The sequence below is a fragment of the Schistocerca americana genome, chromosome 1 (genome assembly GCF_021461395.2).
Source record: "Schistocerca americana isolate TAMUIC-IGC-003095 chromosome 1, iqSchAmer2.1, whole genome shotgun sequence".
NCBI lineage: Eukaryota > Metazoa > Arthropoda > Insecta > Orthoptera > Acrididae > Schistocerca > Schistocerca americana.
The window spans coordinates 139,171,141-139,195,365 of NC_060119.1; the positions used below are offsets into that span (position 1 = coordinate 139,171,141).

General features: G+C 39.2%; 1 protein-coding gene across 2 annotated transcripts in view; it reads right to left on the bottom strand.

Annotated features, from left to right (window-relative positions):
- The window catches only part of LOC124550909 (1,5-anhydro-D-fructose reductase-like), a 73,562-nt gene that overhangs the window by 40,840 nt on the left and 8,497 nt on the right, over positions 1-24,225 (bottom strand). For both annotated transcript variants that reach the window (XM_047125711.1, XM_047125703.1), the window contains exons 3-4: positions 13,211-13,414; positions 6,756-7,006 (exon numbers count right to left, since the gene is read on the bottom strand). In XM_047125711.1, coding sequence (XP_046981667.1) covers positions 6,756-7,006; positions 13,211-13,414 — 455 coding nt within the window. The remainder of the gene's footprint in view (positions 1-6,755; positions 7,007-13,210; positions 13,415-24,225) is intronic.

The following is a 24,225-nucleotide window of genomic DNA, read 5'->3' on the forward strand; positions in this document are numbered from 1 at the left end:
TCAAGTGTGTGGTATCTGTACCAGATAGGACTAACATGGGATATTGTGTGTATACAGAGAAGGGCAGCATGAATGGTCAAAGGTTTGTTTAATCCATGACAGAGTGTCACAGAGAGATTGAAGGAACTGAATTAGAAGACTCTTGAAGATAGATGTAAACTATCCTGAAATGGTCTACTAACAAAGTTTCAAGAACTGGCTTTAAATGATTACACTAGGAATATACTACAACCCCCTAAATACTGCTCACATAGGGATTGTGAGGATAAGGTCAGAATAAATGCTACATGCACAGAGGCAGGCATTCAAACAATAATCCACCTGCACTCCATACATAAATGCAACAGAAAGAAGCCCTAATAACTTCTACAATGGGAAGTACCTTCTGCCATGCACCTCACTGTAGTTTGCAGAGTGTAGATGTAGATGTTGGACATTGCCTAATGCTCCCTCTGAAACTCTTAACAACCTTCAGTTCATCCAGGTCCCATCCCCTTAATTTCTTTTTTAATTTTTTTCAGTTTTAAACTGCAGTTCACAACCAATAAATTAAGGGCAGAGTACACATCTGTCCCTGGAAATTACTTAAGGTTTAAAATCTGGTTTCAGAATCTCTAATCTCTGCCTTACCATTATACAATCAAACCGGAACATTCCAGTGACTCCATGTCTCTTGAACATTGACAAATTTCTTGCTTGAATCTTAAATCAAGTGTCAGCGATGATGAAATTTACTCTGTGCAAGAGGTGGCTTTCTCTTTCTTTCCTACCCCCAGTCCATGATCTCCTACTATTTTTTCATTCTCTTCCTTTTCCTATTCTGAATCCAGTCATCCACCACAATTTTTTTATATTATAATACAGTCATTCAATCTGCCCATCACCTATGGAGAAAGCTGCCTATAAACTTGTACTACTGTGGTGGGTGTTGGCTTCGTGTCTAACTTGGCTGTGATAATATGTTCACTACAGTGTTCATAGTAGCTTACCTGTATACCTATTTTCATATTCATTATTAGACTTATTACTGCATTACACATATTGGATTTTGTGTTGATAACTCTGTACACATCTGACCAGATGTTCTGTTCTTGTTGCCACTGTATTTTGAAAATTACCAACATATCTAATGTCAGCCACTTCAGCCAGTCCATCTCCCTTTGACTCCACCTGGAGATCTGAACAGGGAACTATTTTATCTCGAAAATATTCTAGCTGAGAGGATACAGTCATCACTAAACCATACAGCTGAGCTGCATGCCTTTGGGAAAAAGTAATGGCTGCATACTCTAATTAAAATTACTTTGTGATTGAGATTTCAGTGAACTGAGTGGCAGGAGCCAGGCATCATCCAATTGCAGCTGTTTCTCTGGTTCCACGTGCTCACTGTGTTGCCTGATCTGTGAGCACAAGCTTTCTGAGGTGACACAGCCTGAAGAGGCTGGGAGGGGGCCAGGTAGAGCTGGCTGCAAGGGTAGGAGGGAAGGGAAAGGACCACCAAATGTGTGGTGATTTGACATAAACAGGAAGTGCAGGGAAACTAAGGTGAAATGGTTACATAAAAAATGTGAAGAATCAACAAAGAAATGATTGTCAGAAGGACCGAATCAGCATATAGAAAACCCAAATAAACCTTCAGTGAAATTAAAAGCAAGGACAGTAACATTAAGAGAGCAATGAGAATCACACTGTTAAGTGCAGAGGAGAGATGAATAGGTGGAAAGAGTTCATTGAGGGTCTCTATGAGGAGAGGTGACATTACGGTAGGAGAAATAGGAGTTGATAAGGAAGAGAGAGGGGATCCAGTATTATAGTGAGAATTTCAAAGAGCTTTGGAATACTTAAAATCAAATAAGACAGAAGGGATAGATAACATGCCATCGGAATTTATAAAATCATTGGGGAAGTAGCAACAAAACGATTATTTGCCTTGATGTATAGAATGCATGAGACTCGTGATATACCATCAGACTTTTGGAAAAACATCATCTACACAATTCCCAGGACTACAGGAGCTGCCAAGTGCAGTAATTAACAAACATTCAGCTTAACAGCTCATGCATCCAAGATGCTGACAAAAATAATATACAGAAGAATGGAAAAGGAAACTGAGGATGTGCTAGATCACAATCAGTTTGGGTTTAGGAAAGGTAAAGACACTAAAGAGGCAGTTCCAATGTTGTGGTCAATAATGGAAGTAAGACTGAAGAAAAATCGAGACACATTCATAGGATTTGTTGGTCTGGAACAATAAGAGTGGAAGACAAAATCGAAGTGTTTGATTTAAAAATGGTGGAAAACAGGGATGTAGTCTTTCAGTCCTGCTGTTCAGTCTATGTTGAAGAAGCAATGACATAAATAATAGAAATGTTCAAGAGTCGGACTAAAATTCTCAATGTTAAGATTTGCTGATGACACTGCTATCATCAGTGAAAGTGAAGAAGCATTACAGGATCTGTTGAATGGAATGAACAGTGTAATGAGTACAGAATATGGGTTGAGAGTAAACAGAATAAAGATGAAAATAATGAGCAGTAGCAGAAATAAGAACAGCCAGAAACTTAACAACATAATTGGTGATCACGAAGTACATGAGGTTAGGTAACAAAGTAACCCATGATGGACAGAGCAAGGAGGACAAGAAAAGCAGACCAACACTGGCAAAAAGAGGTATTCCTTACCAAGAGAAGTCTACTAGTATCGAACATAAGTCTTAATTCAAGGAAGAAATTTCTAAGAATGTATCTTTGGAGCACAGCACTGTATGCCAGTGAGACATAGACTACGGGAAAACACAGAACAGAATAGAATAAAATCATTTGAGATGTGGCACTACAGAAGAATGTTGAAAATTAAGTGGACCAATAAGGTAATGAATGAGTATGTCCTCCAAGGAACTGTCAAAGAAAGAAAGAAATGGGGAACACTGACAAGAAGAAGGAACAGGGTGATAGAACATCTGTTATGAGATCAGGGAATAACTTCCATAGTGCCGTAGAAGGGTAAAAACTGTAGAGGAGGACAGAGATTGGGATACAGCCAGCAAATAATTGAGGATGTAGGTTGCAAGTACTACTCTGCATGAAATGGTTGGCACAGGGGATGAATTCATGATAAGTCTCATCAAACCAGTCAAAAGATTGATGACTAAAAAAGAGAGAGAAAGAGAGATAGATAGATAGAGAGAGAGAGAGAGAGAGAAAGAGAACACAAAAGTACATCTGCTGCTGATGTTAGTCTTTGGTAAACATTTTAGTTTCTGCACAAAAATATTGCACAGAAGAATGTCAATTACACAATACAAAATCTATCTCACACAATAATACATAACTACTCATATTTGGTTAAAAGCTTCGACTCTTTCACAGCTTATAGTCTCACATTGTAGCCTCTCCTTTAGTTGCTCTGAAAAACTTTAGTTCATATGTTGCTGTACACAAAATGCAGCCATCATACTGAAATTGTTTTTAAGCGTGGAAGGAGAGTCGTATTTCACTACAATGTAGAGTAAATGTAATAAGCTTACTGTTATTTTTCTCTAAGAAAACTGTGTTCTCCTCTTAATGAGGTCATAAAATTAATAGCTCACATATTAATATAATATTTTTATCAATGTAGAAAAATTTTATTTTATTTCTACATCCTTGAATGTATAAAAGCAGAGAATTTATATAAATCATTATTCCTTGGTTTTAGTTGTTGATCGATGTACAGAGTGGCTATAATTAAACTTCTGCTACTTGAGAGGGCTCCCATGGAAACAAGTGACCACAGGATAATGAAACTTTATGGGAACATTTGTAAGGACATGCAATAGAGAAATAACAAATAAACCTCACAAACATCACTCAGTGTGATGACCATCTGCATCCATGACAGCCTGTAACCACACTAACACTTGGTCAACTACTGCCCGAAACATTTCAGGTTCAGCTGTAACGGCACATCTCATGCACTGCTGGAAGATTGCATATTGTACCCAGCATTTTCAGCCATGGCAACAGGAACTTCTTCAAAAATTTGTGGCGCAATTGGTTGCTGGCCTCTTCCCAAAGACGTTTACAAATCACCAGTTAATTTGAACTTGTTTTTTAAACCCTAGGGGTTTAATTTGTCAATACTCATGAAAAGCAGCGGCACTATTGCTGTTATTTTGACGAGGCAGCTTTACAAGTAAAGCCCTGCTCAACATGTCCAGACTTGTGTTGACTTTCTGCAACTGTAAGGCACACTGATGCTTGTGTTTTGACCCTCCATCTCTGTACCAGTAGTGGCACCTAGCGGCAAGTCATGGGATTGACATTAATAACAATGCAAATCCTGCGGTGCATAACCTGAGCGTCATTCCTATAAGGTTTTGCAAGTCCATCCTTTCGACTGGAGGTCCTGGGGACCACGGCTGTTCACTTGAGTAAACCTACAGTAATAATTATGGGAAACACCTCATGTAATTTGTTTATCCTTCGTGAGGCACCTACAGTAGCTTCCAGAAACAGACATTATTGACTTGCTACAATAAAACATTCCCATACCAGACAACTGTAAAAAGGATAAATTACTGCATCTTGTGGCTTAGAATAAACCTCTCAGTCTCTGCTGTAGATGAATGGGCAGAAAGTATGGCCACAGAGTCCTCAATCACCATCATATCACTGTCATTTCAATTGTGTTGAACTCATGTGGGCTTGGCTCAAGCTAAGGGTTATGTGGCAAGGACCAACAAAAAATGTACATTGGTAGAAGTAGAAAGACTGACAAAGGATTCTATAAACCAAACTTCATCATCAGATGGCCACAGTGTTGTAAGAGACACAAAGGAATTAATAACGTAAGTACGAGAGAATGAATGTGTATGTGGAAAAGAATGTAGAACAACTTATTGTTTCAGTAAATTCTGACAACAATGCTAGTGATTATGTACGTGATAGTGAAAGTGATTCCATTAGTAGTACATCGTGTTACCAAAAATTCAGTTGTGTTCACCCCTTACAATTTTTTCCATTTATTTAGATAATCTGTTACTCTGTGACACACATGTGACTGAATGCTCATTTTATTGCTGTTATCTGTTTATAACATACGATTACGGCATCTTAATACATCACCATTGCCACAGCAGCAGTGTCTCCCCCCCCCCCCCCCCCCCCCCCACATCCTTTCTACAATCTACAAAACGTTGGCGGCAGTCAATGAAGTAGATAACTTGATTTTTGGTGCACATGCAACTATCAATTGCATGAGTATGTGGCTCACTGCATACAAGCCAGTGACTCTGATCCTCATGACTGCCACCTGTCAATCACGAAGTAATTTTAATCAGAATATAGTGTCCCCTTGATTTTAGCCTAAAGATCTGCCCAATAAGCTCTGAAACATTTTTAGAGTGATCTCCTTCCAGATCTTTGTATTTATGGCACCTAGTTGTGAAGTTGTGATAGTGATTGTGTTACCACTATACTACCATGTTAAGAGCTTAATTGCAACAGTGCACCAGCAAGAGAGAGAGAAAGTGAGTGAAGGAGGAGGAGGAAGATCTACACTGCAGCATACATGGTGGATGCTCCATCCTAATATCCTACAAACAATCTATTCGTACAGCTTAATGTGCAGTGCACCAACTTGCACGTTGGATTCCCAAAATGAGTCTACAAGACAGACTAATAACCACTGATCTAATACCATCTGATCTCATTGTAGATGTTAATCAGTATACCACATTTATCGAAGGGGCTTCTCGATTGGTTTCCAATCTCTTTACAATTTTCTATTTAACTGTCTTGATCACAAATATTTTTGAACAGAATTGCTGGTTTCAGTTATACAAGAAACATCTTCGAAACCTCTCATTCTGCTGCACTGCAGCGAGTCATAACTGTGTAGAAATAAAGTGAGTGCAGCAGAATGATAGATTCTGAAGATGGCTATTGTATAAACGAAACCATTAACTCTGTTCAAAAAACTTTGTGATTAAGACATTTAAGTAAAAAATTATGTACACCATATGATCACTTTCTAAATTACCACCTGATGTCAAATTCTAACCAATATCTTCAACAGAAACAAAAATCACCAACACTCTCAGTACGTCTATATTCAGAACAAAGTTTACATGAGTCATGGGAAGATCGTACACAGGGCTTTTCTTTATTATGATATGTAATGTTCTTGACAACACAAAAGGCACCCAAGCACACAATTGCCAAACTGTTGCTGGACCACTGCCCAGCACAACTTCTTGTCACAGATAAGATGAACTCGGGAGAAAAGAGGAAGCGGAACAGCCTAGTTATCTCTTGGGTGCCACGACTTGAGTGTGGGCTTGTTTTGCACTGGACAAAAAGGACAGCCAAACTATTTAATAAGTCTATATATTGTCTGAATTTTAACATTTCCCTCTGCAACAGTATGTCAAATAGAATCAGCTCTTCAGTCTTTAAACATAGCCGCCAAGAGTATGGGAGATGGATCAATTTCATTGTGTTGCCCCCAATGATAAAACCAACTTGTTTCAAAAGTAACTTTTCTGAAACAAACTTCTTCTGCAAATAACATTTACAGTGCTACCTGTATATTTGACACCTAACAGTTAATGCTGAAATAAACAATGAAACCACGTAATATAAATTAGGAAGTTTGTTTGCCGAGGCTCAGAAAGTTTAATTTCATTACAACAAAATTTTTGCTAAAAGAAATTGTTGCATTACTCAATGTATCATCCTCATAACAATATTACAGTTGATAGCGAGCGCCCATACCTGTAATTGTATTTCTTCTGCCAATGTTGCTTAGCTCCTGGTGATCCCAGTGGTGAATATGCTGTGACCACAATTCCATTCGTTTCACAAAATATTCTTAACTCTTTTTGTTGCAAGTATGCGTGCATTTCCACCTGAAGATTTGCTGGATGGATACGAGAATTTACAATCAAACGTTCCATCTGAGAGATGTTGAAATTTGATATTCCTATAGCTTTGGTTTTACCAGCATCAACTTGTTCTTCCATGGCCTGCAGGAGGAAGAAGAAATAAGAAAGATATACTTGTTATATAGTGGACAGGCACAGGCAAAGGAAACACCAAAAAATTAATTTTGAAGTTAAATAATTTATTTACAAAAAAGTAGTTCACTTGAGAATAAAATAAAGTTGTGGCATGAAAAATTAGAAGACTTCATCAGGATGAATGAACAATGAAATAAAAATAATAATAATCATATGCTGAAAGTCACTGTGAAGCGAACATTGTTGCATTATACATTTACTAGTGGACTACATAAAAAGAATTTATGACATTTGCCACAAACTTTCACCTACACTCCTGGAAGTTGAAATAAGAACACCGTGAATTCATTGTCCCAGGAAGGGGAAACTTTATTGACACATTCCTGGGGTCAGATACATCACATGATCACACTGACAGAACCACAGGCACATAGACACAGGCAACAGAGCATGCACAATGTCGGCACTAGTACAGTATATATCCACCTTTCGCAGCAATGCAGGCTGCTATTCTCCCATGGAGACGATCGTAGAGATGCTGGATGTAGTCCTGTGGGACGGCTTGCCATGCCATTTCCACCTGGCGCCTCAGTTGGACCAGCGTCCGTGCTGGACGTGCAGACCGCGTGAGACGACGCTTCATCCAGTCCCAAACATGCTCAATGGGGGACAGATCCGGAGATCTTGCTGGCCAGGGTAGTTGACTTACACCTTCTAAAGCACGTTGGGTGGCACGGGATACATGCGGACGTGCATTGTCCTGTTGGAACAGCAAGTTCCCTTGCCGGTCTAGGAATGGTAGAACGATGGGTTCGATGACGGTTTGGATGTACAGTGCACTATTCAGTGTCCCTTCGACGATCACCAGTGGTGTACGGCCAGTGTAGGAGATCGCTCCCCACACCATGATGCCGGGTGTTGGCCCTGTGTGCCTCGGTCGTATGCAGTCCTGATTGTGGCGCTCACCTGCACGGCGCCAAACACGCATACGACCATCTTTGGCACCAAGGCAGAAGCGACTCTCATCGCTGAAGACGACATGTCTCCATTCGTCCCTCCATTCACGCCTGTCGCGACACCACTGGAGGCGGGCTGCACAATGTTGGGGCGTGAGCGGAAGACGGCCTAACGGTGTGCGGGACCGTAGCCCAGCTTCATGGAGATGGTTGCGAATGGTCCTCGCCGATACCCCAGGAGCAACAGTGTCCCTAATTTGCTGGGAATTGGCGGTGCGGTCCCCTACGGCACTGCGTAGGATCCTACGGTCTTGGCGTGCATCCGTGCGTCGCTGCGGTCCGGTCCCAGGTCGACGGGCACGTGCACCTTCCGCCGACCACTGGCGACAACATCGATGTGCTGTGGAGACCTCACGCCCCACGTGTTGAGCAATTCGGCGGTATGTCCACCCGGCCTCCCGCATGCCCACTATACGCCCTCGCTCAAAGTCCGTCAACTGCACATACGGTTCACGTCCACGCTGTCGCGGCATGCTACCAGTGTTAAAGACTGCGATGGAGCTCCGTATGCCACGGCAAACTGGCTGACACTGACGGCGGCGGTGCACAAATGCTGCGCAGCTAGCGCCATTCGACGGCCAACACCGCGGTTCCTGGTGTGTCCGCTGTGCCGTGCGTGTGATCATTGCTTGTACAGCCCTCTCGCAGTGTCCGGAGCAAGTATGGTGGGTCTGACACACCGGTGTCAATGTGTTCTTTTTTCCATTTCCAGGAGTGTATTTCACCATCTTGAACAGTGAAACGTTTATTGTATTTCAATACCTATTTGAATAGCCTTTCTTCATGCCATGTGGCAGCCCAGTCTATGACAGCAGCTTGTATATCTCATCATCTGCAAAATGTTTAACAACCAGATGTTTCTTCGTCATTGTGTCAGGTGCAGCCTAAATGATGATCACATTCCCTCTGGTTGCATTCATCATGCACCAATGTTGGTGTCTATCTGATGGAATGCAAATACACTGTGTGATGGTTCAGTACAATGTTACATAGAAACCTGTCCATGTGGCAGTTCTGCATGGATCACTAAAGATACCAAAATACCACCATCATCAATATTTATGGTTATTTTAAGGAGAACAATGTCAATTAATACAGCCACTTGATTACACCATTTGTTTCCAGATCCATCTATTTTTAGAATGAGGCAATTTATTCAAATGTATGTGGTTTTATGCAGAATAACATGAGGACACATTGTGGGCAACAATTTCCTTCTCAAGATATAACCTGAATTCCATTTTTCATTTTCAGTGTTAAGTTTTGCCAATGAAAGCCCTACATAACGTTCACAAAAATATCTAAGCAACAGTTGTTCTTGCAGATAAATTTTCATACCTGGTATGCTCACAGTGCACAGTCAATTATTAATACAAACATCTAATGCCAATTTCATTCACAACTGTGTGCAATATTTCTGGGTACTGACATGAACTTAAATAATCACAAACATCTGCTTCAAAGAGACTGTCAAACTTTATTTTCTGTGTACCTGTGGTGGCAGCAGATCACCTCCATTAATTAAAGAATATAAGTTTCACAACTACAAAATGCTAAGCAAAACTCACAGACCTGACATTCATAACATGTTTACTAAAGAGTGCTACAATTCTTGAATGAGTGTGACCATATCCAACATTTGCTGCCTGCAATATCCGAATATTCTCTTCCACTTAATGATCAGAAGGCCTTGAATTTGCTGTTTCATTGTCACTGCTAGGTCTGGAGAATGTACTGTACAAGAATGACCTCTACAACTCCCAAACATGGAAAATGAATCCAACAAACCTGCTGTACAGGGATTTCAATCAAATATTGTTCACTTTCTGAAGAGACTTTGGAATATAGAGATGTTTTCGTGATAATGTGTTGACCTTCAAAGGCTGACAGAGAAGATGTTTGTCAGCATGAGTAAATGTAGGAATATTTACATGAAATGTGCAAATATTCTTATGTTAAAAATATCAAAACTACCAGTATCGGCATATTTCATCACCTATCAAAGTTTTGAGCCAAAATAGCTTAAGTCTGACAGGGGAAGATAACCTTATTATGAAACCAGTAGGGGGACAGGATCTGCTAACACGTAAGGACACATCATGCAGGGCTGGCAGCAATGAAGATATCCCAGAAAACATTCCACTGCAGAGGAACAATGAGAACTTTGTTATTTTTATTTATTTATTTATTTATCCATCTTTAAGCATTTACATGCAATCGATGTCGTCATGAGTAATGTACAATTTACATATTAAGAAATATAACTATTGTGAGGTATCACACAAAGCTAAAGTATACATTTTAAAAGAACATACATAATAAAGGAATACATTTGATACATAAAGATATCCCACATAACTAAAGTGTGCATTTTAAAGAATGTGCATAATAAAAAAATACATTTCATACATAAGGATTTCTCCACATGTTTAACAATTAAATGTGGAACTCCAGAGACAAAAAAAAGCTTAGGAAGAGGTTCGAACAGAGTTACAAGTTGTTTCGTAAGTCAGGTCTATTTTTGAAGAGTTTTCAAATTCTTTGACACTGTAAAAAGCTTTGTCTTTCAGCCATTTTTTAGTCTTACTTTTAAATATATTAAGAGAGGCACAATGTGCCTGCACAGGTAATGTTTTGAAAAGCCTTATTCCCATGTATTCATAACTGTCTTGTGTTTTCTTGAGTCGAGTTGTTGGTATGTCTATCTTAAATGTTTGACAAGTGTTATGATTATCAACGGACTGCCTAAGGTTGTAACTGTTAAAGTTTTCTTTTATGTACAAAAGGCAGGTGTATATAAAAAGAGAAGGGACTGTCATTATCTGTAATTCTTTGAAGTATGACCTACATGATACGTTATTTTTGGTAATCCCAGAGATGCTCCTGATGGCTTTCTTCTGCCAAATAAAAATTTTCCTTGACCATGGAGAATTACCCCATAGAAGAATACCATAGCTAATATGGCAATGAAAGAATGCATAATAGGAATTAATCAGTAGGCTTTCAGAAACACAGGTGCGTAATTTTTTCAGTAGATAGATAACTCGCGAAAGCTTTTGAGATATGTTGTCTAAGTGACTCTGCCAGGTTAATTTCGTATCTAAGTATATGCCAAGAAGTTTGGTAGAAGTGTACTCAACATCAGCATTGGATAAGCTGAAGGATATATTTACAGTCTTTTCATAGTTAATAGCTAACTCATTTGTGCTTCACTGATTAAATAATAAGCTATTAAATAATTTGAAAGCCAAGAATAATTAGATCAGGCATTTGACTATTTATGTGTGAAAGCAGTGTGCTGATCCTGCTCCCCCCCCCCCCCCCCCCCCCCACTCACATGCTGCATCCAAATGCAACCATTACCAGAGGATGACACAGTGGCTAAGCATCACAAAATGGTTCTCAAGGGCAGGAACATGGAGTCAGTATTTGGCTTTTTATGAGTGGTATTCGCCATAAGATTCTGCTAACAGCTGTTGTCATAAGCACGCAAACCACGACTTTTAATGGATCTTTCTCTAGGAAAAGCTCTCCACAGTTCTCAAAGTTACTAGACACAGAGGAGCCTACATGGCACTAGTAAATGAGTAAAATTATAGTGAACAATAACAATAAATCTGTAACATTTGTTAAAAAGCAAAATAAATAACAGAAAGGTAAAAAGAACGATTACAACAACCCTTCCTTTTTAAGAAGCAGTTTGGTAAGAGTTTCTAGGGCAATCTAATGAACATACTCGTCATACCTAGTTACTTAACACATCATTCAATATGTAGCATTCAATAATCAGCAAAGACTGAGCACAAAGCAAATTACCTGACATCTCCTTGATAAGGCATGCAGTGAGCTGCCTTCAAAATAAGTGAACCTATCACAAGAGCCATTACACTACATTGTCTGCCATGGAACTTGGTATGTCCTGTGACTATGGCAGAAGTTCTAGGATATTATTAGTGCTTCTTTAATTTCAAAAAGTTTTTTCTGTCAGGTGACCCCTAGCCTGATAGAGTAACTGTAGTATGCGACAAGCTTCTTCCATTTTGCGAAGAGGACACCATCTTTACAGTAGATACTACTGACCTGTCCCGTGGCGGCTGGCTGCATACAGACAGTGTTTTCCACTCTCCAGTATTACTTAATAGCCCTATTTTGTTGTGCTAGTGGCTGTGAAAGGCTGTTTTAATTAACATGCCTTTATTAATCGGAAACAGATATGGGTGACATTTTTCCATGACAGACACTTGTTCTTGCTAAAGGGCTACTGCAGTAACCTATATTTGGAATACTCTCAACCTTCAACAGTAGCAAAGTTATATGGTCTCAAACGCTAAACCCATTTTCTCCAGCCTCACTTGTTAGTGACTGGATGACATAGCAAAACTACTTCATAGGTTGTCTTAGTGATCAGGTATTTGTGTTTCATTCATCTCGTAACATACATTTTATAGAATATCTTGTCGTATGCACAGAAGACAAAGTCACCTTTTGACATTTATAAGAGAATAAATCAAATCAATGTAGAAAAGTGAATATTTAATTTTGCCATCAGCTTCTGTGCATTATTGAATACAAAGAAAAATAATCACTTTTAAACAAATTAGTGAGGGATGTGAGTACTATGAAGGAGGCAATACATTCATAAGGAAAATTACTTGTAGGTGTGCGGTGAATACTTTATGGCAAGTGTAATTATTAAGAGATGGACAAAAATGCTTATAGTTACTAAAACTGGCGACCCTTTTAACCTAACGTATTACAGGAATCTGGAAACGTAGATCACGTGATCACATGACCTCTATTGAGTTGTAAACCATAAGTTTTTAAGTTCTGGGAGATCTGTGATTTTTTGGTGCCATTTCTAAAATCTGATTTTTTTTTCATGTAAGGCATGTGCTCAACACATTTGAACTTTCACAAACAATAATAAAATGACAATAGGGCAGTTTTGATGATTGAGATGGGGCACGTGGTATCATAGTTTTAAAAACATGAACACAAAGCAATATATATTCATGCAAAATATGTAATTGCTGTTTCTGCAAAAAAGGAAAGGAATTTACTGTATATCTGTTGGCATAAAAGTCACAAGGATGAACATAAACTATGTAACAAAACTGAGATTATAGTATCATTCAATATAATAAAATTAATAACAAATAATTATTAAACATATGTATGTCCAAAAATAGCATACCTTCCATACTGCATTGTGATCTGTTTTAAGGTCCAGTACAAAACTTCCATCTGCATTTATAGCAGGGATATCACCAGTAGCATCAGGAATAAAGCCAAATGGCATATGCACCAAATAAAGATCAATATAGCTCAGCTGCAATCGTTTCAATGATTTATCAAGATATTTTGGTACATCACTAGCACGATTACCAATGTGTGGCAGCTAAATAGAAATAAAGATTAGTTAACAAACATGCATTTATTTAAAAAAAAAACACAGACAGAATAATGATAATGAATGCTTTATTTCTATCTGATTATATTTTTACTGCAGGTATTGTTTAACTAATAGGTATTTAGTAACTGATTAGTAAATATACTGCATATTGTCAAACTTTAGACCTTTCTTAAATGATTACTCATTATAGAGTAATTGTGTAATAGCAGATTTAGCCAAAGAACAACTGAATGGGTGCAAACAATAATCTCAAGTGACTTATGAAGAAAATTAAAAATACAGGCAAACATTCAGATGTGTTGAGTGGTACTTAAGATAAGTAAATAAATTAGTGAAATCAAAGTGAAGTAGAAATTAGAAACTAAATGAAAAACTTGGTTTAGTTTAGAAGAATTACACATTGGCAAACAACGGACAAAGCAGCAGTGGGAACGGCCGGCCCTTGCGAGTCAGCATAGCACGTTCAGGAGAAACTGTCGATTCAGTCGTCAGGGCATCGCCCAACCGGCTCACGTCAAGAAGATTCCTCGAGAAGCTTTTCACGTGACAGAAGAAGCCATCACCCTCCCCACATAAGTGGACGCTGTCGATTCAACCGTCAGGGCATCGCCCGACCGGCTCACGTGTTTCTCAGTTGTCACATGCGAGCAAAGGCCCTTGCCTACATTCCAAGAGCCAATACTGACGTTAAGAAGATTCTTCGAGAAGCTTTTCAACATGACAGACGAGGCAATGACCGTGAAGTCGTTCACCTCCAGTGAACTGAAGTGAATAAATATGTGAGACGCAGTGGGCCCGACAAGACGAAGAAGTGAAGAAGAGTAGCAGTAGTTTCCAGTCAGTTTCGGTGCTGAAGACCGTCATGCAAGAAGAGACTACATCATGCACAGACGCACCGAGTCCACCGCTGTAATGGAATAGCAAGCAGCAGCCTCAGCGCCAGAAGACAGAAGTTAAAAGGTATTTGAAGATGGATTTTTACATACCCGGGTGACTCGTGAGGACGGGAAGGAGATGGCCTCACATCAGCAGTCACCTGTGAGCTGGGATGAAGATCTGATAGCCGAAGACTGGCAAGCGGAAGTCCGTTGTTTGAGTCCGGGACACTGGCCTTTCCACGCCGCGCCGCTCCGCTGGCCGACGCACAACACACGCAGTCGCTTAGAGAAGAGAAACACTGGGATGCCACATCCAAGGTATCACCATCCGATGCACGACTTCGCTCGCAATAATTAAACGGGCCACCTCGCGCTGCGCATCTCCAGTCAACTGGGCGAGACGGCGAAACGAGATACACACCGCCACGCATAATCAGACGCCGCCGCAGCCGCTGCCGCAGCAGAAGGCTTTGCAAATGACAGAGCTGCCGCTCTCCGAGCCAGAACATCGAGTAAGGAAACAGTTGTACAAATCTTAAATAAAAGTTATCTTATGTGAAAATGATGTTTCATTCTACCTCATACCCGAGCCAAGGAAGAACCCACCCTGCCCACATGTTAAGAGAGAAAAATTAATTAATTTAGTATTTTCACCCTGACATAATGCTTTAGAATCAAATGTCCTTTGCGGTAATGCTCATCCTGACAATTAACTAGCATCAAAATAGAAAAACCAGTTACATTTAGTGGCAGAACTGTTACAGATGATACCATTAGTCAATGCTTTATCCTCAGCAAATTAGATTAGCTGAATATGTTGTGAAAAATGAAATACACAAATCCTTTTCCAAGCTATCTCATCCCCAATTTCATTTCTTGCTTTTGTAAGAGAATGTAATTGTTGCTATATGCCTTCTTCTATTAGTTCAATGTATTTGCAGTTAGTTGTGTCATTAAACAGTTAATGGACATGGGGGCATGCAAAATTTTTCAACAGAGTCATGTGTTTGATTTTGCTCTGTTTGGAATTTTTCAGCTTTTAACTAATTTTGGGATCAATCCATTAAGGAGCTTTCATTTTATTACCTTGGACACTTCTAAATAATTACCTTGTGTTAAAATAAATTGAGTATTAATCATGTATGGATAAAATCTCTACTTCTAACAGTATTAGTGGTAATAGAATTGAGAACATCACCATGTGGTCAAAAATCCCAAAAATTCCTCTTTTGTGCTCTGTATGACACCAGTCTATGACCCATCATTGTGTTCCTTTCTTTTTAAGAAGGAATCAATGGAAAGAAATGAGCAAAATTGATAGGGGACTTCAAATTTAGGTATTCTCTCAGACACGTTCTGTGATGTTACTGTGAAATGGAAACAACACAGAAACACTAAACCTAATAATTAATCTAGTAATCTTTGGAGATTAACTGATTAATTGAACAATTAATTAGAAGCTAAGAGAGCTAAGCATTTCTTGCTAAGCTATTGCCCAGAAGCCACTGCATGAGTGATAGTAAAATGTCCTTGGAGTGGTGTGAACTGTGGAACAGTGAAAGGTTTGGTGGAATAATAAATAATGGTACATGGTGTGACACTCAGATGGGGTTGTGTGAAGGTGGTGGATCAGTATTTGCCCAAGTTTGTTGTAGTTAATAATATTCATGAAAAAGTTTTAGGTAATAACGCTCTTATCTCGTTGTAGTTAATAATATTCATGAATAAGTTTTAGGTAATAACGCTCTTATCTCACCATAACAGCAGTCTGAAATGAGATTTTTAATGTATCTGCTTGAAAACAACTTGTCAACAAAGAGAAATTTATTGCATCATGAATTGAACAAAATCAAGTGGTTCTGTCAGACTGGTCTGCTCAAAGCCACGCCCTAAGTCACATCAAACACCTTTAAAATGAATAAAAGTGCCAGTAATACATGTAATAAATTTGGCCAAAAATCTAGAAACAACTATTCACCATTTAATGGAAAGCATTTCCTAAAAATCTAATCCAATAAGAGTAGTAAATGAAAGGAGGACTAACATACATGGCATCTTGGGAAAAGCAATGAGTTATTGGAAATTTTGATTATGTAATCCAACCATGTGGCATTACCCTTACTCCTGAAACAGAGCTTCTTCCATCATTTACCTACCTGGCTCTATCAAACTACACTCATAAGCTCGAGGAAACATGTAAGATCATATCGGCCTCATGTGGGCTGTCTAGGTGATATTCTTTCTTTTAAAATATTTTAAGTAGCAGTATTTCCCAGCAACTATCACTAGCTTGACTCTTTTCAGGCAGTGATCTATGGCATCTTCTTTACTGGGATTTCATTGATTTTGTATTGACCTCAGCATTAAGCCACATTACTTACATTTTTGGTAATTTATTGTGTGGACAGTCTTGTTTCGCACATTTACTGAATAATAGATACAAGTGTAAAGTGAAAATTCATAATCTAGCATAGAGGTACTATTAATTCTTAGAAATAAAAATGAAATTAATTTCATGCTCTCGTGGCCACTCATGAGATTACATATACGAGCCTACAGAAAAACATTTGCTGTCTGTGAGGCTATGTTATGTGATACTTTGAGACAGCAAATTTTTGGCACCGTGTTTACCAGTTAAGACAGCTTTTGTTTTCAGTTGCCAATAAGTACATGAATTTACTTCTTGGTAGAAGAGTTTGGTTGACAGTTACGATTCCAGTACATTTATTTTTTCTGCATTTAACAAGATAGGGAGGATGTAGCACGTTATCTTGGTTGGAGAGTCATTGTGAGATGTAAAAGTTATTTCAAGTGTGTCCCAGGGAAGTGTGTTGGGACCTTTGCTGTTCACATTTTATATTAATGATCTTGCAGATGATAATAATAGAAACCTCAGCCTTTTTACAGATGATGCAGTTATATCTAATGAGGAATTGTCTGAAAGTAGCTGCATCAATATTCAGATCTTGATAAGATTTCAAAGTGGTGCAAAGATTGGCAACTTGCTTTATACGTTCAAAAATATAAAATTTTGGACTTCAGAAAACGAAATATATACTATCCTATAACTATAATACCAATGAGTCGCAGTTGGAATTGGCCAACTCATTCATACTTTAAAGGGATATGAAATGGAATGATCACATAGGCTCAGTTGTGGGTAAAGCAGGTCATGACTTTGGTTTATTGGTAGAATGCTGGGGAAGTGCAATCAGTCTACACAGGAGAATGATTACAAATCACTCATGTGACAGTTTCTAGAATATTGCTCAAGTATGGGGGAACATTACCAATTAGGACTAACAGAGGGTAATGAACGTATACAGAGAAGGGCAGCACAAATGGTCACAGATTTGTTTGATCCATTGGAGAGTGTCACAGTGATACTGACAGAGATACTGAAGAAACTGAATTGGCAGACTCTTGAACACCGACGTAAACTATACTGAGAAAGACTACTAACAAAGTTTCAAGACCTGGTTTTAAATGATGACTCTACGAATATAGTACATTCTCCTATGTATCCCTCATGCAGGGATCATAAGGATTAGATTAGAATAAGTGCAGCATTCACAGAGGCATTCAAACAATCATTCTTCCCACACTCCATACATGAATGGAACAGGATGAAATCCTAATAAGTAGTAAAATGGGATGCCATGGACTTCACGATGGTTTGCAGAGCTTAACTGTAGGTGTAGATGTAGAAACGGAGTCATTCCAACCAAAATCAGTTTCACACTGAGAAATTCACTGGACATTATATTTATGGAAGTACTGTATTTATCTTTAACTAAAGATGTCCGGAGAAAATCAGAGCAAGCTTTTGAGCGTGGTGAGTTAAACACAAAAGTGTCATTATTGATACCTTGTTACCATTATTTTATAATCATCTAGAAGTATTAAATATTATGTGAGCAAACTCATGTAAACTACTCATAGATTAATAAATATTAAATTTTTTGTCAATGATGTAGGGCTTGAAACATTCACATTTGTGGGTTTGTCTGAAACATACAAGTCAATGATAATGGGAGTAAAAAGCTAAGGAATAAGAACCACTGCATACCTAATAATAACAAAGCTTTTAAAGTGTGCAAGTATAAAGTCAGAAGTATTCAGCATTCTTCACCCAGAGAAGGCCTGTTCATGGAAAACATGTGAATAAGAAAAAACACACCAAAAATAATAAGGGGCAGCAGTGCTTCAATTTCAACAGATGCAGCTACATTGCCAGAAGTTGCCATGTAATGAACAAAAAGACATCACTTCACTTTCACTGAATTCAGATATATAGTATGTGGACTCAGGTGCCTCAATGTGCATAATAAATTAATGACTCGATGTGTGTGTTTCCTGTAGGAAATGATGGGACTAGTCAAGATGATTCTGAATGTTGATGAAAACAGAAGAATTCAGGTAAAGATGTATTGTGTGTACCCAATCTTGCAGCTGAGCATTTATATGTTAGTACAGGAGTGGTTAAAAAGAACTGCAAAGTAAATTTTAGGCAGGATGGTTGTGATATATTCAACAAATAGGGGGCATTTGTTTGTTCAACAAAACTGATAAATAACCAGTGAAGTGACTGCTATTCAGTTGTCTGCTGTTGTATTGTAGCACTAGTACAAGCGACAGTTTAATTATTGATATGTTAATATGCTACTAGATTGTACCAAGGGAGGTAAACTTGCCAAAGCAAAGAAAATCAGATTGTCATTCAATAATGGTTCAAAAATTCACTACCATTACAGTTGATTCACACTGAAATGTGTTCCTTGGAAGCTAAATCACTGGGAATTATAAATATTTAATTATTTTCAGAGATAATTTATTTTAAAAATGTGCACATATATTTTATAACAGATAAACTCAGTATTGGGATTTCAGGGCTTGCCAAAACCTACGGGAAAACGAAGTGGACAAGAAAATAAAAATCATTTGCTGAGGCAATGATGAGAAGTGCTGTAACAAAGATATCAAGATCTCCTGGAACAAACTGCACTTCAATTTCTTACAAAAACTAAAATTTATTTTAAATTTATGACACTTTAATGACCCTAATCCTCTATCTTATGATAGAATATTATGGTACAGTCCCATCTAAGTGTCCAACAAAGAAAAAAGAAAGACAACTGCACTACTGGCCATTAAAATTGTTACACCACGAAGATGACGTGCTACAGACGCAAAATTTAACCGACAGGAAGAAGATGCTATGATATGCAAACGATTAGCCTTTCAGAGCATTCACATAAGGTTGGCGCCGGTGGTGATACCTACAACTTGCTGACATGAGGAAAGTTTTCAACTGATTTCTCATACACAAACAGCAGTTGACCGGCATTGCCTGGTGAAATGTTGTTGTGATGCCTTGTGTAAGGAGGAGAATTGCGTACCATCACATTTCTGACTTTGATAAAGGTCGGATTGTAGCCTGTCGTGCTTGCAGTTTATCGTATCGCGACATTGCTGCTCACGATAGTCGAGATCCAATGACTGTTAGCAGAATATGGAATCAGTGGGTTCAGGAGGGTAATATGGATCGCCCTGCTGGATCCCAATGGCCTTGTATCAGTAGCAGTCAAGATGACAGGCATCTTATCCGCATGGCTGAAACGGATCGTGCAGCCACGTCTCAATCCCTGAGTCAACAGATGGGGACGTTTGTAAGACAACAAAACATCTGCATGAACAGTTTGACGATGTTTGCAGCAGCATGGACTATCAGCTCGGAGACCATGGCTGCGGTTACCCTTGACATTGCATCACAGACAGGAGTGCCTGCAATGGTGTACTCAACAACGAACCTGGGTGCACAAATGGCAAAATGTCATTTTTTCGGATGAATCCAGGTTCTGTTTACAGCATCATGATGGTCACATCCATGTTTGGTGACATCGTGGTGAACGCACAATGGAAGCTTGTATTCGTCATCGCCATACTGGCATATCACCCAGCGTGATGGTATGGGGTGCCATTGGTTACATGTCTTGGTCACCTCTTGTTCGCATTGACAACACTTTGAACAGTGGACGTTACATTGCAGATGTGGTACGACCTGTGGCCCTACCCTTCATTCCATCCCTGCGAAACTTAACATTTCAGCAGGATAATCCACGACCGCATGTTGCAGGTCCTGTACGGGCCTTTCTGGATACGGAAAATGTTCGACAGCTGCCCTGGCCAGCACATTTTCCAGATCTATCATCAATTGAAAACGTTTCGTCAATGGTGGCCGAGCAGCTGACTCGACACAATACACCAGTCACTACTCTTGATGAACTGTGGTATTGTGTTGAAGCTGCATGGGCAGCTGTACCTGTACACGCCATCCAAGCTCTGTTTGACGCAATGCCCAGGTGTATCAAGGCATTTATTATGGCCAGAGGTGGTTGTTCTGGATACTGATTTCTCAGGATCTATGCACCCAAATTGCATGAAAATGTAATCACATTTAAGTTCTAGTATAATATATTTGTCCAATGAATACCTGTTTATCATCTGCATTTCTTCTTGGTGTAGCAATTTTAAAGGCCAGTAGTGTATGAACAAATTTAACAAATTAGACCAGAGATGCACACTTCAAGGCAATTTTGAGTAAGCTGATAACAGTTAATACATGTCTGTTTTGATGTTATACGCTTCACACTTTACTTCACAGACCTCTGAGACGATCTTGAAGATCTCTGTTCGCATCTTCAAAAGTGTGTATTGCCAGCTCTTGCACCAATGATGGCATTCAATCTTCCAGGCATGATCCTGATTAATGCGGTAATGTCCTGTTGATGAATCATATCCCATTCTTCCAGGAGGGCATTTTGTAGATTCCGTAGGGTCTTTGGAAAGTGCTGGAGGGCTCTTCTCCACAGCCGGTACAAAAGATGCTCAATATGATTCAAAACAGAGCTTAATGCAGTTCAACCCATAGCATGAATCCCTGTTCATCCAATAACTCTCACAACATGCAGGAGTGCACTGTCATGCATTAGTGCAGAATCGTCATCAATAAATGGAGTGAAAGTCACAAAATGGTTCAGAAGGATTTCCTCCACATACTGATGTGCAGTATGTCTCCCATGCTCCACGAAGACCAAACCCACCCTCACAGCTGTATTGATTCATTGATTCCTGTCCGCACCATCACAGAACCACCCTGAAAAGGCATCCTGGATGAGAACGTGCAGGGATAATACCTGTCTACTGGCCTTCTTCAGGCCCTCTCTCTTCCATCAGGTGATCGGAAACCAAATAGTTACTCATCAGTGAACAGCACTATATCCCACTGTTGTACTGTCCAGCATAGGTGTTCTCTTGTGAAATGTATTCGAGGTGTGCAATGTTCTCTGGTGAGTTCCAGACCTGCAGGCCTTCTGGACTGCGGATTGGCTTCTTCCAGTCTTCTTTGAACAGTTCTTTCACTAACAGGTGACACTTCGAAGGTGGTGGAGTCTATTTCGTACTTCAATAGTAGTGATGTGGCGGTTGTGAAGAACTTGAAGTTCTAAGAAGTGGTCATCTCGTTTCGATGTTGCTCTTCTTGGACCTGTTCCTGGTTTCCTTGCAAAGCCTCCAGTTCCCCTGTACCTTTGTTCCGTTCTGGAAATTGTGGAAGGTGTAGTCCTCAAAACTTCTGCAACGTAATGCCTGTTGCGGCCATCAACAGTAAGATCCTACAAACATGTGACTGAAAGGGGAAAAATTCAGTATACAACAATAAGTGCTAAAAGAGTGGGAAAACATTATTCACTCACATTCAATGATGTGTTTTCCAGGTTGCACAGGAAACAACAACTGAGGCTAGGGCAATAAATAACCAACACTTCATTGTTGCTTGCAAAACAATCCCAATAACAAAGCGTATCAAAACATTGGTTGGAGTGCTTCACTTCAATTAAACAAATAATTACACAATGATTAAACATCATTTTTGGGTGTTGCATTTTTTGTGCCAGTCAGTGTAGCCTCATGGGACTACTCCTTACACTCCTCAGTAGGCAGGACATGGAACAGAACACTGGCGGAAAGAGTTAACCATAAGTTATTTGATGCTGGTTTACCTACACAGTTCTGAGCAGAGACAACAGCAACAGCTGTGCATCACATCAACAGGTCACTTGCTAAAGTGACTAACGGAAAGATGCCTTTGGAGTTATGGTCAGACGCAAAATTTGATTTATCAAATATGAGAATTTTTTGGTTGGAATTTATGACATTAATTTCCCAGGAAAAACACCAAACATACGACTCCAAGTCCAGAAAGCTCTAGTACTGTCAGCTTTAGAGAATCTACCAAAAGTGTCTTGTTAATATTTACACATACAACATCATTAAGATTAGAAACATTGTGTTTTTAGAAAACAGGAAACTGTGATAGAACATACTTACACTGTACATTTGAGTGAAATACTGAACCACCTGGTGAAATTGAAGAGAAGAAATCAGAACAGGGCATGTCAGAAATATATTGTGTGATTCTACAAATGATAATGAACTGTGTCATTTTCCACGACTGATGCAGGATACATAGCAATGGCATCAGCGGCGAAGCTATTTGGCTTAAACAGTACAAAACTGAACTTGACAATGATATGCTAATCATATGCTGCGACAATTAAAGCAAAACTAGCATCTGTAGACTGTTATCATGCGATGATAAGAGAAATTGGCAGGGTCGCAATTATGGAAGATTTTGTTATAAATCTTACTGAAAGTGAGTCATCTGTATCGGACAGTGAATACAATGGCTTGGATTTCTTCTAGTGAAGCAAGCACGTATTAATTACTGGTACTTATGACATGGTATGACTATGTCTGCAGCTGCATTGTAAACTGTTAATAGCTCAAGTATTCATATTTAGCCTAGTAATAATGCAGTTTCGTTCATAAAACAATTTTTTACAACTACGAATTATTTAGGAATAAAGAAGACAACTCACCAAAAGGCAGAACTGCTGCATCATCAACAAAGCTTACGGAATGAAATTCCTTTCTCAAGCTGTAGGAGAAACATGCACACAAACACACACAAGGTTGCGCATGCGCACACACACACACACACACACACACACACACACACACACACACACACGCACACACTTACTCACTCACTCACTCACTCACTCACATGCACATGCCTGTCTACCTACATTGTGCTCAGTCGACTGCCAGTGTAGGGACTGTACCTTTCATTTGTGTAACTGTTGATGACACAGAACCTGTGCCTTTCGTTGAGTCATCTCCTTTATTCCTAAATAATTCGTTATTCTCAACAAGAACTTTCCGAACATTATTTTTTACAGTTAAATGCATATACTGTAATGCTGTAGCAGAAAGAAAATTAGCTTTTAGTAACCCTTTAAGAGATCTGTTTCTGATATCTTCAAGGTCACACATTTTTACAGCTTGAAAATTCGATCACTGTGGATGCCAACTGTAAGCAGTGCGAAAATTCATTTGATTAACAAAACAGATTGTTATTGTTTAAAAGGTGGAGTGTTAAACAATGTCATTATTTATAGGAAAAAGCTAATTCATGATTACTGACAAATTAATGTGCGAGTGTGTGCGTGTGTGTTTTGTGTGTCTACGCATTCACATTACGAAGAATATAGTTCACTGCGAAACAATGTGTCTGCTACTGCACAGACAGCTGACAGTGCATGAACTGATGGAAGAATATTGGCAGCACTGAAATGGATCTCCTTCCTCTCTCTGTGCAGAACACTACATCCACCTTCATAGCTGCCCTCCACTCTAGCACTGACTGGCTCTGGGGTCACCACCATTGGAGTGCTGTGTGAATGGCAGCTAATGATACCAAATGTCCCCCTTAAGAAAGAATTCTTGACTCCGCACTCATCACTGTACTGGAAAATACATCTCACAGCTTCCTGTACATGGCACTATGAAGTCAGA